At 41.3% G+C, this 15092-nt stretch overlaps 1 protein-coding gene across 2 annotated transcripts in view; it reads left to right on the top strand.

The window, feature by feature from the left end:
* Positions 1-15092, top strand: part of SAMD12 (sterile alpha motif domain containing 12) — a 167381-nt gene that overhangs the window by 76670 nt on the left and 75619 nt on the right. The window contains exons 4-5 of one of the 2 annotated variants that reach the window (XM_072924000.1): positions 6085-6225; positions 7432-15092. The exon at positions 7432-15092 is cut by the window's right edge and continues 36274 nt beyond it. In XM_072924000.1, the coding sequence (XP_072780101.1) occupies positions 6085-6225; positions 7432-7484 (194 nt within the window). In that variant the 3' untranslated portion in view covers positions 7485-15092. 2 annotated transcript variants of the gene reach the window in all.

The following is a 15092-nucleotide window of genomic DNA, read 5'->3' as shown; positions in this document are numbered from 1 at the left end:
TCAGAGGCCATCGCTGAACAGGATTGAACATAGCTCAAAGGATGGCATCAGAATTAAGAGAATAGGAAATGACAGGGGTATATGGTTTGTCAGAAGCAAATTTAGAAAGAAAGCCATGTTGTGGTTGTTGCTGGTTTTATGTTTGATAATGCAGCTAAGTTAAAGATTCTGTTGAGTTACTTTTCTTTCATATTCTGTTCATGCTTGTGGTCTGGAAGTGTGGAGGAAGGATGGGATGGTGCAAGAAAACTGTGACCTGGGAAGGGCTTTATGGAAATAAATTTGTTTTATTGTAGATTTATTGTCATAAATAAAAATAGTCATCATTTCATCTTGTCAGAACTATAAACAGACATAATGTTTAGACAAGGGATGCAGATAATATTCAGAAAGTGCCTTTGTTTACATAGCTGCTTCTTTTATCAGATGTTTATTGACCAGTATGACATTGTTTTCTTTGAGAAACTCTATTATAGAGTGGGTGTCATCCAGATCCAGCAAATAATGAGTGAGAAAGAGACAGAGAATCAACTTTGATGGTGCTAACAAATAAAAGCAAGTCCCTGGTTTGGTACATGAGCAAATTGATATGTGAGCCTTCCTAAGGTTTCCTGTGCTTCCTCTGGAGACATACTGGAGTCATGGGTGTCTTCCACTCATGTGTCTTATCAGAAGGTAATTCCTATGGCCTCATGGAGGTTTAATGATTTTGTTAACAGGATGAGAAAGTAGAAGAATGCTGTCTCAGGTGTTGGAGAACTTCCTCAGCTGATCTTTAATATTCTTCAAGGTTAGATAGTCTTCTCTGCTCCTCCTGGTCCCTATCATTAGAAATTATTGCTCCTTCTTCTTTATTTCTGTACCAGAATCCCTTGTGTCTCCTGTCTATTTAAGCTGGTCCTCAGCTGAGATTTTGTCATCACATCAGAAGTACCAGGTAGGTGCCAGTAGCAATTTTGGGAGCTGCCTAGGCTGGCAGCTGCCCTTATGCTAGCAGGTAGATCAGTAAGGTGTTTGCTTCTATGGTAAGTCTGATGAAAAATGAATCAATTTTTACTTTTAAAGCAAGTAAGTCTTCCCTGATTAGTGACATATTAGATATCTGAAGGGGGACAAAGAGGGTGGTAATGCAAGTTGCAGTTTACCAAGAGTCTGCATTAGTCTTAGGGCTAAAGTAATTAGTAAGACAAATCAGATCTAGCTGCCTTTGCAGGAAGAGCTGTAGATTTGCCGCAAGGCATTGATGACAAAGTGGCTGATGTGTCTGGTTGACTAGTGATGAGACAGGCATGAGAAGGAGAGACAGGCTCTTAAATTATCATGGGAAAAGCAGAAAATGTAGGACTGTAGAAGATCTGATAGATTATCCAGAAAAGCATCATGAAGTCATACCAAGTTTGCTCTGAAAATTGAATTGATTTCTGGTTTGCGCTGTTTCTTTTAAAAGGTATTTCTGAACTCAGCATCTTCAATTGTATTCATATCCATTTGTTTTCTTTTCAGATCAGTTCCCTAATATAGTCAGGGGTTATATGTATTATATATATATATAGGTATATATATTATATATATAGTATATATATTCAGTCTAATAGTTCTTCTCTTTTCCCAGTATTCATCTCCCTCCACTGCCATCATGGGGCTAGTCTCATTCTGTAGATGTCTTTTCTTTTTCTTGCCTCCTCTCATAATTTTGCCATTTCTCACTATGAAATCATAGTGTCTCTCTCTGCCCATTCTTGTTTGCATTCTTTCCTAAATATACGATGAGAGTTTTATACTTGTGTCTCACCAGCACCTGAACAGTGATATTTATGCCTGTGTCTCTGTCATGGAAATTTCTCACATGATATGTTCAAGGCAGTCAAGAGCAGCCAACAATCAGCCCGTTTAAACAAGAGGAAAGCTGTGATCAGACTATTTCAAGTAAACACAAAAGCACCACACTTGAAAAACTAGAGAAACACACTATTATCTATTAATTAAGAATAAAATGGCAATTGCAACATTTAAGTATAAGCATAATTTAGGAGCTTAGTGAATCTCATCTTCCTGTTTTTTCAGGTTTTGCAGGTAAGTAAACTGAACATCTTGGCTGGATAATCAGGTATACCTTTCATATTGTACTTGGAAAGCAAGGTCATCTGTCTTGGCCATATTTCATACCATCATTTGTTCCCACTAGTGGTTTATCATTTTCACCGGCTTTAAATTACTCATGGTTTTCATCAGGGTTTTGTGTCAGATCAGCCTCTTACTAGCTATCTGTTCTTGTTTCCCTGTATTTCTTAAGTTCTTTCCACATGTTAAATAAGCCCTTTCTTACCTGTCCCTTTGCCTGCATTGTCAGTGTTCTTCCAGGGCTTCTTGCAAGGTGTCCCTCTGTGTATCTGTGAACTGGCAGCTTGGGGAAGAGCAGTAGGATATACCAGTGCAGGGCGGGCTGAGTATTTCTGGTTAGGTACAGCAGTCTGTGCTGCCTTCCTCGCTCAAGGGCCAATGCCAGCCTCATTGGACCAGTGCTTATACTCATGCTAATGTTCTGTGGCATGCAATGTTTCTCCCTCCGTTCAGATTTTCATCTAATCCCAGCTTGATTCAATGAGATCTGTAGCAGCTAAGTCATATTAGAAAGAATTAGGCCATCAATCTATTATTAAACTGAAATGCATTTTATATTTTGTGTTTACCCTCAGGGTAGCTCAGAACATTCCATGGCTGATCTGCCCTGAGTATGAGAGGGCTGGGGTTTAGGTGTTAAAATATGTGTACAGATACTGAGGGAACTGTGAAGTTTTATTTAAAACATTTAGTTTCCAGCCTTGCAACTAGCTTGAACCAAGGCCTAGGTGTTTGTCAGTGGGACCTTTATGGTTCTCTTAGTTTAGGTGCTTTCGAAAAAGATGTCCTGTTCGAAAAAATTATACCTGCTGGGCAGGTAGCTCCTACATCTAGGAGGTAGTGTCTGTTCTGTAGTGTTGGGAGATTTTCCTGCAATGGTAGTTAAGTTCATTCTACTTGTGTCTGAGCAAAGATCAGTTTATACTCTTGGAAAATTTATAGAATAGATCAGTGTATACTCTTAGAAATCTTCTGCTTTTGATAATATATCTGCACTCTCTGAAAATTAAAAATCTACCCCCAATTTTTACTGTATAGCTGTCTCTCTGTTTGACCATGTTGCTTGATAAAATGGCCATCTTTTGTGTACTCTTATTAATTTCCTTTGTTAATCTTAACTTTTTAAAAGAAAATAGGTATTTAGATCAAGATCCTTCATGCAGGTTATTTCACGGAACAGAAGATGTTGGAAGACACCTCTGGCAATCATCTGCTCAAAGCAGGGATGAGTGCAGCTCAGGACCTTGTCAAACAGGTTTCAAATGCTTCCAAAGACAGAGACTCCACAAATTCTCTGGACAGTTAGTTTCAATGTTCAATAACACAGAGTTCTTAGTACGAAGTGATTACTCTTTCAGATATGCATAATACAGGAAGACAGGGAAGCATCCAAAATCATTAGCTGAATTGTCAGGATCTTGGCCTTAGTGACTAATTGGCTTTAGTGACTGGTCCAGGCACTAAAAATATCTTTTCAAAGGCATGATTTAGTATCAGAATGAAAATTATTCCACTTGTGGCTTGGATGTTTGTTGTTTGAAGTGTTGAGAGGGAAGAAGGTATTGGGAGGCTTGAATTTTCACATTCAGGTCTCTTAGTATATTTTTGAAATGCCACATCTGGATGTTTTCTTTCTACCTCATCACTGCCTCAGCATGTCTCTTTGGATTTGGTGTAAGAAAGAGTTAATTTAAGGCAATTTGTGCAAGCTGCTACAGAGAGTATGAGTCAATAGCATCGTGCTTTGAGCCTAAGTCGCAGAAGAACTGACATACCAAGAGTTGAAAAGAGACATCTCTGTTTTGTGCACACTCAACCTCCAAAGCCAATGACTGGGGTAGAAAAACCATTTGAATATGAACTAAAGAGTTGCCCAGAGGAAGGAAAGAGAAATTACTATATCTATGGCCAAAAAGAGGTGGAGGGCACTGGATGAGATGCATGGCCTCTGTCTGTCCTTTCATATTACTGTTGCTGACTCCCTGCCCTAAGATGACATATGTGTTGGCACTCTTTAAACTGGTGTCTTGTATTTTTATTTGCGTTCAGTTGCTAATTTGACATTACAGACCATACTCTTGAACTGTTGTACATCCTTTATAAATTGCTTTAAGATGCTTTGGTGAGATAAGACAATATAAAAATTGAAGTCATTATTGCTGCCTTTATCACCAGGAGAATTGGACAGCTGGCATTGATCTGCAAGAGATTTAATTTCCATAGTTTGTTATTACATTAACCCTTAGAATTCTTCTTGTTTGTGATTTCAAATAAAGCTTTCCTAGTCAAAAGGTCATCCTTTGTAGCGTGTAGTGTTTGAGAGACACAGAAGGGCAGAAAATCTATGAATGCTGTCATTTTTATCTGATCAATAACATCTTGCTTTATTAATAGTAATATCCCAGTATTTTACATTGTGTCATATGAAGATCCTATGGAACTGCTTGTGAGTAGCAGTCAAGATCCTATGGAACTGCTTGAAATCTAGCAGTTTGTGAAAGGCATGCTGCTAACTCCTTGGTTTAGGGCAGATAATCTGTGCCCCTTTAAATTTTTGGCATTTATCTTAAATTTTTAAATTAAAATAATTAGAAAAATTCTCTAATCCTTGCTATTTTGCAAGGAAAGATGTTGAATAAGGGCCTTATCTTTCTGTGTTGAGAAACACTTTCTAACGAGCTAAATTGTACCATTCATCCAAAAGCCACAGTAATGGTAGCACAGAGGCTGCTGTGTTGCAGAGGGAATAACTTGCTCTTTGCTATCTTCTTCTGGTTTCAGAATAAGGCCTGAGAAGTCAAAGAAGGGATTTTTCATAATGAAAAAACAGAGGAGGTAAAAAGTTGAACCTGTTTAAAAAAGTGAACCAAACATGTCATTTTCAAGGTAGTATCAATGTAGCTCCAGTTTGATTTGTTTTTACTGGCCAGGATACCTTTAGATAGAAAATGTATATAGGGAATCAAGAGTCAGTAGAGGGCTGCACAACACTCCTCCCTGTACTACCTCACAGCAGTGGGCATGACCAAAGGATGTAAGTTTTCATTTTCTTCCTAGGGTAAAATTCTGCTTGATGCTTTGGTTCTCTGCTTGGTTCAAATACTTCCTTACTGTCGTCTCAGCCAGTGTACAGCCTTGCTACTGTTATTTATAGCATAACCATGCCCAAAAGATGGAGTCAGAGTTCCACTAGCAAAATTGGGAGAATGTAGATTGTTTGATTTTTTTAACATCTACAGTCTGCCTGGGGCTGTGGTTCAGCATTAACCCAATACTAAAGATAAGTCACAAACTGGGAGTGAATGCCTGCAAAGACCATAGGCAGATGGTTTTTTATAGTCGGACAAAATATTTTTCAGGAATGGTTTAGATATAATTGATAGAAATCTCTGTGGTTTTTTTTTTTTTCCAATTTTGCTGTGATAGTTTGCTGTTAAGAGGGATTTGGAAAGCTGAACCATGAAGTACAAAGCTATCCTGGGAAATGGTGCTGCTAAACTATAGACATATCTGAATTGCAACAATATTCATCCTTCATATATCTTAAATTGATTTAATTTGTAAAACCCACAGTCATCGGTTTTCACTCATTTCTTGACATGATGTTTGAAAATAGGTGAGAGTCTATTTAGGCACCTATGTCAGTTGTAGACTTATAGGGGTTGTCCTACCCATGGAAGACCAACTGGCCCTTAAGAAGATTGTTTGTCTAAAATGGCACAAGATACCTGTTTTACATGCCTGTATCTCACAAAGCACCAAAGCAATACAGAAAAACAATAGAAAAGGGAGGAGTAGCACCTAAGTCTCTAACAGTAAGGGAGTACCTAACAGATGGAACAATATAAGAATAAGGTATTTCAGGGCTGAGAATTTTTTCTGTAGTGAATTATCATGTCAGAGTGAGTCTATTGCACTAATGGAAATCCTTGGGTGATTTTTCTTCTTGGCTTTTTCTTCCAGGCCGTGCTTTGCTGAGACTTACTGACAAAAAGCTTGAACGAATGGGCATTGCCCAGGAAAGCCTGCGACAGCACATTCTGCAGCAAGTCCTTCAGCTGAAGGTGAGAGAAGAAGTCCGAAACCTCCAGCTGCTTACACAAGGTATGAAAAATATTTTTGATATGGGCAGTTCCTGAGATCAGATAGAAGAAGTTTGCCCAAGGGCATAAAAGGTGACTTGATGTTCTTCTACAAGAAATGATGCGTGAAAATGTCTCATAGATTCCACATGCTTTCCAAGGGGGGATCAAAAGGTAAAACAATGCATAAATAAATAGAGATGTTCAGCTGCCTGTTTTGTGTGATGAATAGGCTCCATCTACAATTTGATGGTGGTCCTTCTTAAGTGTCTGCTTACTAAGATGAAAATAATTATGTACAAGGGCACAGATGGAGGACCTACTGTCTTTAAAAGCATTGTCCCTTTTGCATTAATTGTTTACTTTCAGATACACAGTGTTAGATAAAACAGTGTAGTTTTTGTCACCTGTTTTATGGTAAGAGCTGTCAGTGGAAAATTACCTGTTAGACTATTTTTTGCAGATGGCTGATTCCTTCTTCATGTTGCAATAATTTTATTGAGTTGAATTGAGTTGCTTCGAATTTTTGATGCTAAGAAAAAACAATACTGGGCTTAATATTAAGTCTAGATTAGAAGACAGAGAAGAAGGAATAACAGAAAACGTTATATGTATTTTCCAAATCAAGTTTAGATGTTTTATGATGACTTTTGGAGTTAGCTTTCTAGTAATGGCTGTGGTAACATGGAAGAAAAGCAGTCATTGTGGCAATACTGTAAAGGAACATTTAGACATCCTCTATTATATATCTGCAATACTTTCTCAATGTTAAATGTTGTTTGGTAGTCCAGTGGGATAGCATAAACCACCTACTTCTGTGGTGTTTTGGTTCAGTGCCCATTGTATGTCACACTGTATGAGAAAAACAGAGTTCCTTCAGTACATGCAGTGTATTTTTAACAAAATGTCCTTCACACATTACATTCTGTTCCTAATTAAGCCTTGCTCACTGTGCTCGCAGGGAAAACTGATTAGTTGAGTAAGCTGCATTTTATCTGAAAGAGCCGAAGTCTCAACTGAATTGTTTCTTCAAGCTTGGTGTCTGATTGTGATGCAGAGTTTTCGCGTTCCTTTGTTTTTCCATGGCCTGTTAATAGAAGGACACCTCATCTTGTATCATGTCAAAGATGGGTGCACATGCTGAAGCATGAATGTTTTCCTCAGATGTTTAGAACTCTTCTTTTCCCCTTTATCCATTCATCAATTATTCCTACATCCTTTCCTTCAGTGTTGGCCAGGTTCTCTCTTCTACTGCATCTGGAATATTACTTAAGAGTCTGATGGACTGCGAAGTTCTGGTCATCCACCATCACTGTGATTGGCCTGCTTATGAAAGTTGGGATTTGACTGATATGGGACAATGAAGACACATGAGCTATAAATGTGGATCAGTTGATCACTGCTGTCCAGATAGATTCCTGCATAGACTTGTATATGACATTGAGAACTATGTATTTCCTGTGCTGCGTATTGTTTCTCTCTGGTTCCCCTCTGGACACATAACTGGTGCGTGATTTAGGCTCAGTCAGGCAGCAGGAACTCCCAATTCAAGGAATTCAGGGCAGAATCCTTTGATGCTGCAGTCTTTGCCTATGCAGTTGAGGATACAAGTTTGGACTTTGGTAAGAGAAGGAATAAACATGCTGGGCTGTGAAGGACAGATCCATCAATGCATGGATGTGTGTTTAATGTAGTCTCTCTCTGCTTGTGTAGAGGGAATGTTCTTAGGTACTCTGGTTCCATAAAGACAAAGCATCGTGTGCTTTGTGAAAGGCAGCACAAGCTTGACAAAAAGCTGGAGGTCTGCATCTCTGGCTGTCTTCCCCCACAATGGTGTTGGCCATTGTACTGCACTTCAGAGCCACTCCAGTATAACCCTGGGGAAATGGTTCAGTCTGAGAACTTTTGTCAGAATTTATTCCTTGCTTTGCTGGGGTCTGTTACAATATAACCATGTGAGCCAGTACCCACCGCTGGTGGTCGGGCGGGTCAGCTCAGAGAGACAAAACACGCTGCATTCAAAGCTATGGTTTTCAGGGTTGGGTGGCCGCTGGTGTGACCACCAGCCACAAGAGCTTGTGGTTGCCCTGTGTTCCAGAGCTCAGCTGGGAATGGCTGTGTGAGGGAGCAAGAGCTCTCTGTCCTTGTGGGGAAGAAAACAGTGGCACTAATGCAAACTCATATCAGTAAAACAACACACAAATACCATTTTAATAAACATATCTCTGAATGGACCTGGTGGACTGTAAAACCTCTTGTCTGAAAGCCAATAATCTTCATGTGCTATTGGTCAATCAAGGATAATATGAAAGCAGGCATCTCCCCGGTGAATAAAAACAGAGTGCTTAAGCAGACTCTTTCTTTTAAAAAGCTTACTTTCATCTTCTTAAATAGATCTGAAGTTATGGGCAGAACAGTAGTTTATAAGAATATTCCCCTGTGCAGTAAAGCTGTGTAAATTGTATGATTCCAGGGTGGGGGAACAGTGAGTGACAGGATGACAGCAGTACTCTTGTCCCTTATCACCTTATTTACACCAAGCTGGAGTGTGTGTCCACTGAAAGTGCTTGATGGTGAAGATATTATTTCTCGACCACAGTACAACTTATAAAGCTCTTGGTATGTCAGTTGTTCTCCAAAAGTGATTCTGCCTGCTTTCCCAGTTTCTCCAAACTGTGTCTAGTCATATTCTTACTATGATTTGTATGTTCCTGATCCAGGTTGTAACTGGAATAGCTTTCTGTAACTGTTTTGTTTTGTTTTGTTTTGTCTTGTTTTGTTTTGGAGAATTTTTAGAGAACATTTTTTCTTTTAAAAGGTGTTTTTGCCTTTTGGAAATTGCACTCACAAAGTCAAGATCACACTGTATCTATTGCTATGTTGTGCCTTGCTGTCCTCCAAAAAGAGGAGGGGGAAAAGCCCTCTGTCTCTCAGTGCACAGCTCAGGAGACTGTTAGGTGAAAGAAGCTGCTAAAACCCATTTCTGAATTAATGTAGCACACAAGCTGGGTTGCAAGCAATGAGGTCCTAATTCAGAACCCATTGATGTCAGCAAAAGGACTTCCACTGACTTTAGTACATACCCCAGTTGAAGCTGGATCGAACATGGAAAGTTTTAAAAAAGCATTATATAATAGTTACCAGATATTTTAAGTGGCTTTGTGTTCTGTTGTCTGCAGAGAAATCTAACCTCATTTTTAAAACTCAAATAGCATTCTTTTCTACTCCTGTTTCAGAAAGTGACTTAAAACCATTTCATTCTTCTTCATTCAAGACACACCATCCAGTCTCTTAAAGCCAGAATAGTATGTGATTGTGTAATTGAAGTCTTGTCTTGAGTTTTAGGAAGACTTTTCTTTGGAGCAAGAACTGCCTGATTGCCTGATTGAGGCTATTATTGGTAGAAACACTATTCCAGCCTCCACTAGGATAGAAGGAGCACAGGCCCAGCTACTGATCTGTGCTTTTTTCCCAGACTTAGTGATGTTGAGGAACTAATTTGACAAAATATCTTCCAATGTCTATTGGGGAGAACTGCACACTGTTGGAAACACCATAATTATACTGTTATCACTGTAAGCCTGAGTTGAAAGATAATTTTTGTACAAAAAGCCTTACATAACTACACAGAGAAGAAAGAAATTATTCTGCGATTTTTCAATGTGAGTCCTGCTTTGGCTAGCATAGAAGAGGCTGTCCTCAAAGTGGTACAACAGTGCTGTGTGTGTTTCTGTGCAAAGTATCCACAGACAGCAATCTGCTCATAGGACTGCACTTGAGAAGCATTTTTGGATTTGGATTAAATGATATTATGGTATTTAGGATAATGCTGGGCCCCCTTCTAAGTTCCTCTCTGAGTTTCATACAGGGCATAAGTGCTGCTTGAATATACTGCCAGGACAATATTTCTCCTCCTAGCAAATCATGTTAAAATAAAGCTTTGTGCTTCGTTGAAAATGATCTCAGCAGTTGATACCTGTTGAAATTATTTCTTCACTAAGTTTTCTGCTCATCCTGTGCTGACGCTCAGTTACTGAAATACATATGTGTCCAATGGGAGCCACATATGTTCTGGTTCCCTCCCTCCCTTCCTCCTTTTTCCAGCATAGTCCTATTCAAAACCTGTTAAGGAACTCTAGCACTGTTTTCTTTCAGGAGAGAAATTAGAGGGCCTTCAAAGTTGCATCTCATCTGCATCTAAATTCATGATGCATCCTAGCAATAAAGAAATCAGGCAAAAAATGTCATAAGGCCCGCATGGATAAATGAGGAGCACCTGGGCAAACTCAAACACAAAAAGGAAGCCTTACAGAGACTAGAAGCAAGAACAGGTAGCCTGGGAGAAAAACAGAGAAAGCGAGAAGCAGGAATCAGGTTAGGAAAGCTAAATCTCTGATAGGATTAAAGCTGGCCAGAAATGTCAGCAGCAATAGGAAAATCTTCTATAGGTGTACCATTAATAAAAGGAAGACTAGGGTGAATGTGAGTCTTCTCTGGAAGAAAATGGGAGATATGATTACCCAGGAAATGGCGAAAGCTGACGTACTCAACAAATTTTTTGCCTTGGTTTTCACTGGCAAGTTCTCCAGCCACAGAAGGTAAAGGCAGGGGCTGGGAGAATGAAGAACCAGTTGTAGATCAGGATCAAGTCCATCTAAGGAATCCTGAAGGTGCACAAGTCTATGGGACCTGATGAGGTGCATCCACAGGCCCCGAGGAACAGATGAAGTGGCTCTGCCACTATCCATCGTATTTGAGAAGTTGTGGCAGTCCAATCAAGTTCCAGTGATGGGAACCCTAATTTTTTAAAACAGAATAAAGGAAGACTGGGGAAACTACTGGGTGGTCCGTCTCACCTCTGTGCCCAGCAATATCAGGGAACAGATGTTGAGGAAACTTTTCTGTCTGACCATTCTCGGGCAGTCACACTCTTGCTACCAGAGATTTCAGTGCTGGAAGCAAAGCCCCTCCACAGTGGGCAGCTCCAGACTGATGTGTGCACAGCTTGACTCCCTACACACACACCATTCTCACAGGCAAACAAGGTTTCCTTACCAGCTCAGCCCAGGGTTTCCCATAGCAGAGTCTCAGACCTCTAAAGTCTTTAAATAGTTTTATCATGGTACAGCAACAACTCAAGCTGTTGCTTCAGAACAAAGGAAGCCCTGGGATTCTGTATCCTTATGGTCTAAGCAGAGGAAAGTCTGGGCTCTTCCTGCTGAGTCACTGGCTCCTGCTGTGTCTCTGAGTCACCTGGCTGGTGCCACAGGTCCCTGGGTCCTTTGCTGTGCAAAGGGTCGGTGCCAGATCTCAGCCTCTTGCCTCAGGCTCCTGCCACCCAGAGCTCAATCTGCAGCTCTCACTGCAGCTGCTCACCGAGCTACCTGTACTGAATGTATTCCTGAACACAGATCCTTCTGGAAGCTATGCTAAGGCACATAGGAAGTAAGGAGGTGATTTGTGTCAGCCAACACAGCATTGCTAAGGGCAAATTGTGCATGACAAATTTGATTGCCTTCTATGATGGGGTTGCAGGGCTGATGGGTAAGGAAAGAGCAACTGGTATATTTAACTGGACTTGTGCAAAGCATTTGAGAGACATGGATTGGATGGATGGATGGATGGATGGATGGATGGATGGATGGATGGATGGATGGATGGATGGATGGACAGACATGGTCTTGATGGATTACTCAGTGGATAAGGAATTGGCTGGATGGTCACACTGATAGAGATGTGGTCAATGGTTTAATGTCCCAAGTGGAGACCAGTGGTGAGTGTGTCATGGTTTGACATTGGCACAATGCTAGCGTTCCTATGAAAATGTAACTAATTAATTGAATGCTGTGAAATGTGATTGAGAATAGAGTAAAGTAGGCTAAATTTAATAATAAAGGAAAAACTTTATTACACTACTACTGCTACTATTATAAAAGAAAAAAGAAAGAAAAAAACTACACAAAATTTTAAATTAAAACTTTCTAAAACATTCCTCCTCCCATTACCTAACTTTAACAAACTATAGTGAGACACATTTGGACTTTTAATTAAGTCTTCACCTTTTTACATAATAAATATTGAGTTTATTAGGGGAGAGAGGAGACTCTCTTGCACTATAGACCCCCAGGAAACACAGCTGCTACTTCTTGTGTTTCTATGTCACACATGGCACTGTTCAGACACACTGGTTAGTGTGACACTCTTTTCTCTATGTCACAGTGCTTTCATTACTGTGTATGGACAGAGACTGCTTATAGGGCTCTTTTAAGGATGCTTTGCTAAGGCCTAACAGGAACAACAGTCTAGTGTTTTATTTTGGAATTACAGTCCCCCCCATTTTCCCCTGGGACCGAGGATCTAAGAACAGAGATCGCCTTCTCTTCTTCTCTGAAGACGGAGGGCATCATCATACCCTCTTCAGCTTTTCTCTGTTCATTCCTGAACTGGTAGTTGCTGAAGGAGGTTTCTTGGCTCACCATTGCATCTCCCTAAAATGCAGTCCCTCTTGGAAGAAGGAGTGGTTCAGTCTATGGTTAACAAGAAGAGTTTAGCTAAAAGCCACTCCATCATCTCCCCCCAACCTTCTTTTCCTAACATCTGAGGTCCCAGGCTGTTTCTCTTTTTTTTTAAATTGTGGAGGAGTAATATTTCACAAAGCCTTCATTTCCCAGGAAAGGGTTAAAATTCCCGGACTCCCCGGATGGCTGAAATCTCAGCCCAGCACTCTGTCTCCTGTCTCCCACGCTGGGCATCTTCCTCTCACCTCCTCCTTCTCCTCTGCCAGCAAACTTCCAGGTGTCTGCTGGCTCTCTATCTCTTTTCCCTCTAGGTTGGGGGGGGGGGAACAAAGACATCCCAGAAGTTCTCCACCCTTCCATCCGCAGGAGCTGGCCCAGCTCGGTTCCCGATCCTTCACCCCCAGCCTACCTCCCCAGGCCACATGGCTTTTCCCTCCCCCACCCAGCCCAGGCTGGGCAGTGGAGGTCCGCACCCTCCGATGACCGGAACCAAAGAAGAGCGAGTTCTCCTGGGAATTCCGCTTTTAACCCCTCTGTGTTCTCAGAGACGTGTCCACCTTCAATTGGTCACCCCAAGTGTCAGTATCCAAACCTGACCCCTGACTGGACTGACCTCTTCCTTCTGAAAAAATTCTTTTTCCGTGTCAAACTATGACAGAGTGTCATTAATCAGGGCTTTACATTGGGACTGGCACTGTTTGACACCTTTGTCAGTGGCATTGACAGTGGGATCCAGTGCACCCTCAGCAAGTTTGCCATTGACACCAAGCTCTGTGGTGCTGTTGACGCCCTGAAGGGAGGGGATGGCATCTAGAGAGACTGGTCAAGGTGGAAAGGTGGGGCCATGCAATCCTCATTGATATTCAGTGAGACCAAATGCAAGGTCCTGCACCTGGGTTGGGACAATCCAAAGCATAAATGCAGATTGGGTGGAGCATGGATTGAAAGCCTGGGGAGAAGGCCTTGGAGTTTTGGTTAATGAGATGCCCAATGTGAAGTGGCAATGTGCACTTGTGGCTCAGAGAGCCAAACATGTCCTGGGCTGCATCAAAAGCAGTGTGACCAGCAAGGAAGGTGATTCTGTCCTCTGCTTTGCTCTCATGAGAGCACCTGGAGTGCTGCATCCAGCTCTGTGGCCCTGAAGAAGAAGGGCATGGACCTGTTGGAGTGAGTACAGATGAGGACCATGACGATGATCAGATGATGGAGTACCTCTTCTATAGAGACAGGCTGTGAGAGTTGGGATTGCTCAGTCTGGAAAGGCTCTAGAGAGACAAGACCTTACAGCAGCCTTCTGTGGTACCTAAAGGTGACCTACAAGGAGCTGGAGAGGGACTTTTCAAGGGCAAGGATAGGACAAGGAGTAGTGGCTTCAAACTGAAAGATGGTAGGTTTAGATAGGATATAAGGAAAAAATTCTTTGGAGGTGGAGGTGGTGAGGCATTAGAACAGGTTGCCCTGAGAAGCTGTGGCTGCTGCATCCCTGGAAGTGTTCAATGCCAGATTGAAACCTGGTCTAGTACAAGTTGTCCCTGCCTCTGTCAGGGGTATTGGAACTGGATGACCTTTAAGGTTCCTTCCTTAAGGTTCCTTCCAATCTAAAATATTCTATGATTCTGTAACTGAGCAAATAACAAGTGAGAGCCTTGTGTTCTAGTGTTGGATCATTGACTGGGTTTTAGATGATCTTTGTAACAGAAACGTTGCCTTCAGGATATATGTGGTGAGTAAGTCAGGACCATGAAACCCTCCGTAACAGAAGTGTTTTACTAGGATTTTGACAGCATTATCAGCCTGTTAGTACTAAAGGCAGGCTTGATGAAAATTTGGCATGGAACCCTCCCAGTCTATCAGAAACATGATGCCACTTCCTGTTCGCCCTATCTGCTTTGTCCATATGGATATCAAAGCTGGGAGGAACCTGAGCACTGTCATACCAGGTTTCATCACTCCATGTGAAATTTATTGTCATTTTCCATAATCTAAACGTTAAAGTACTAGACTCAGTCCCATCTTCTGATTTCCCACATAAGACCTTTCCTGCTGTGGTGGCTCCAGTAGACAGCATGAATGATTTGGAGTTACACACCTGGCTGAAAAGGGGCTTGAGTGGTCAGAAATTTTGAGAACTTGGGAACTTGCAAAGCACAGGACTAGAAGGTCAACAAGTTAAGAGAAAGCGATTGCAGTTTGCTGGCCCCCTCCTGTAGACTTTATGGATCCTGTGGTATCTGAACTGTTATTGCCCAGTGTCCTTCAGGTTCCTTGAAGAAATGTTACTTGAGATCAGCACATTTCTTTCTCACCCCTGCAAAGAAGTACATTCTGGACTCAAGGTTTTGGCATCCAAGGAGCCTTGGTTTCATATACT

The sequence above is a fragment of the Taeniopygia guttata genome, chromosome 2 (genome assembly GCF_048771995.1).
Source record: "Taeniopygia guttata chromosome 2, bTaeGut7.mat, whole genome shotgun sequence".
NCBI classification, from domain to species: domain Eukaryota; kingdom Metazoa; phylum Chordata; class Aves; order Passeriformes; family Estrildidae; genus Taeniopygia; species Taeniopygia guttata.
Note: the sequence above shows the minus strand (reverse complement) of the source record. Positions and strands in the feature narration are given on the sequence as shown.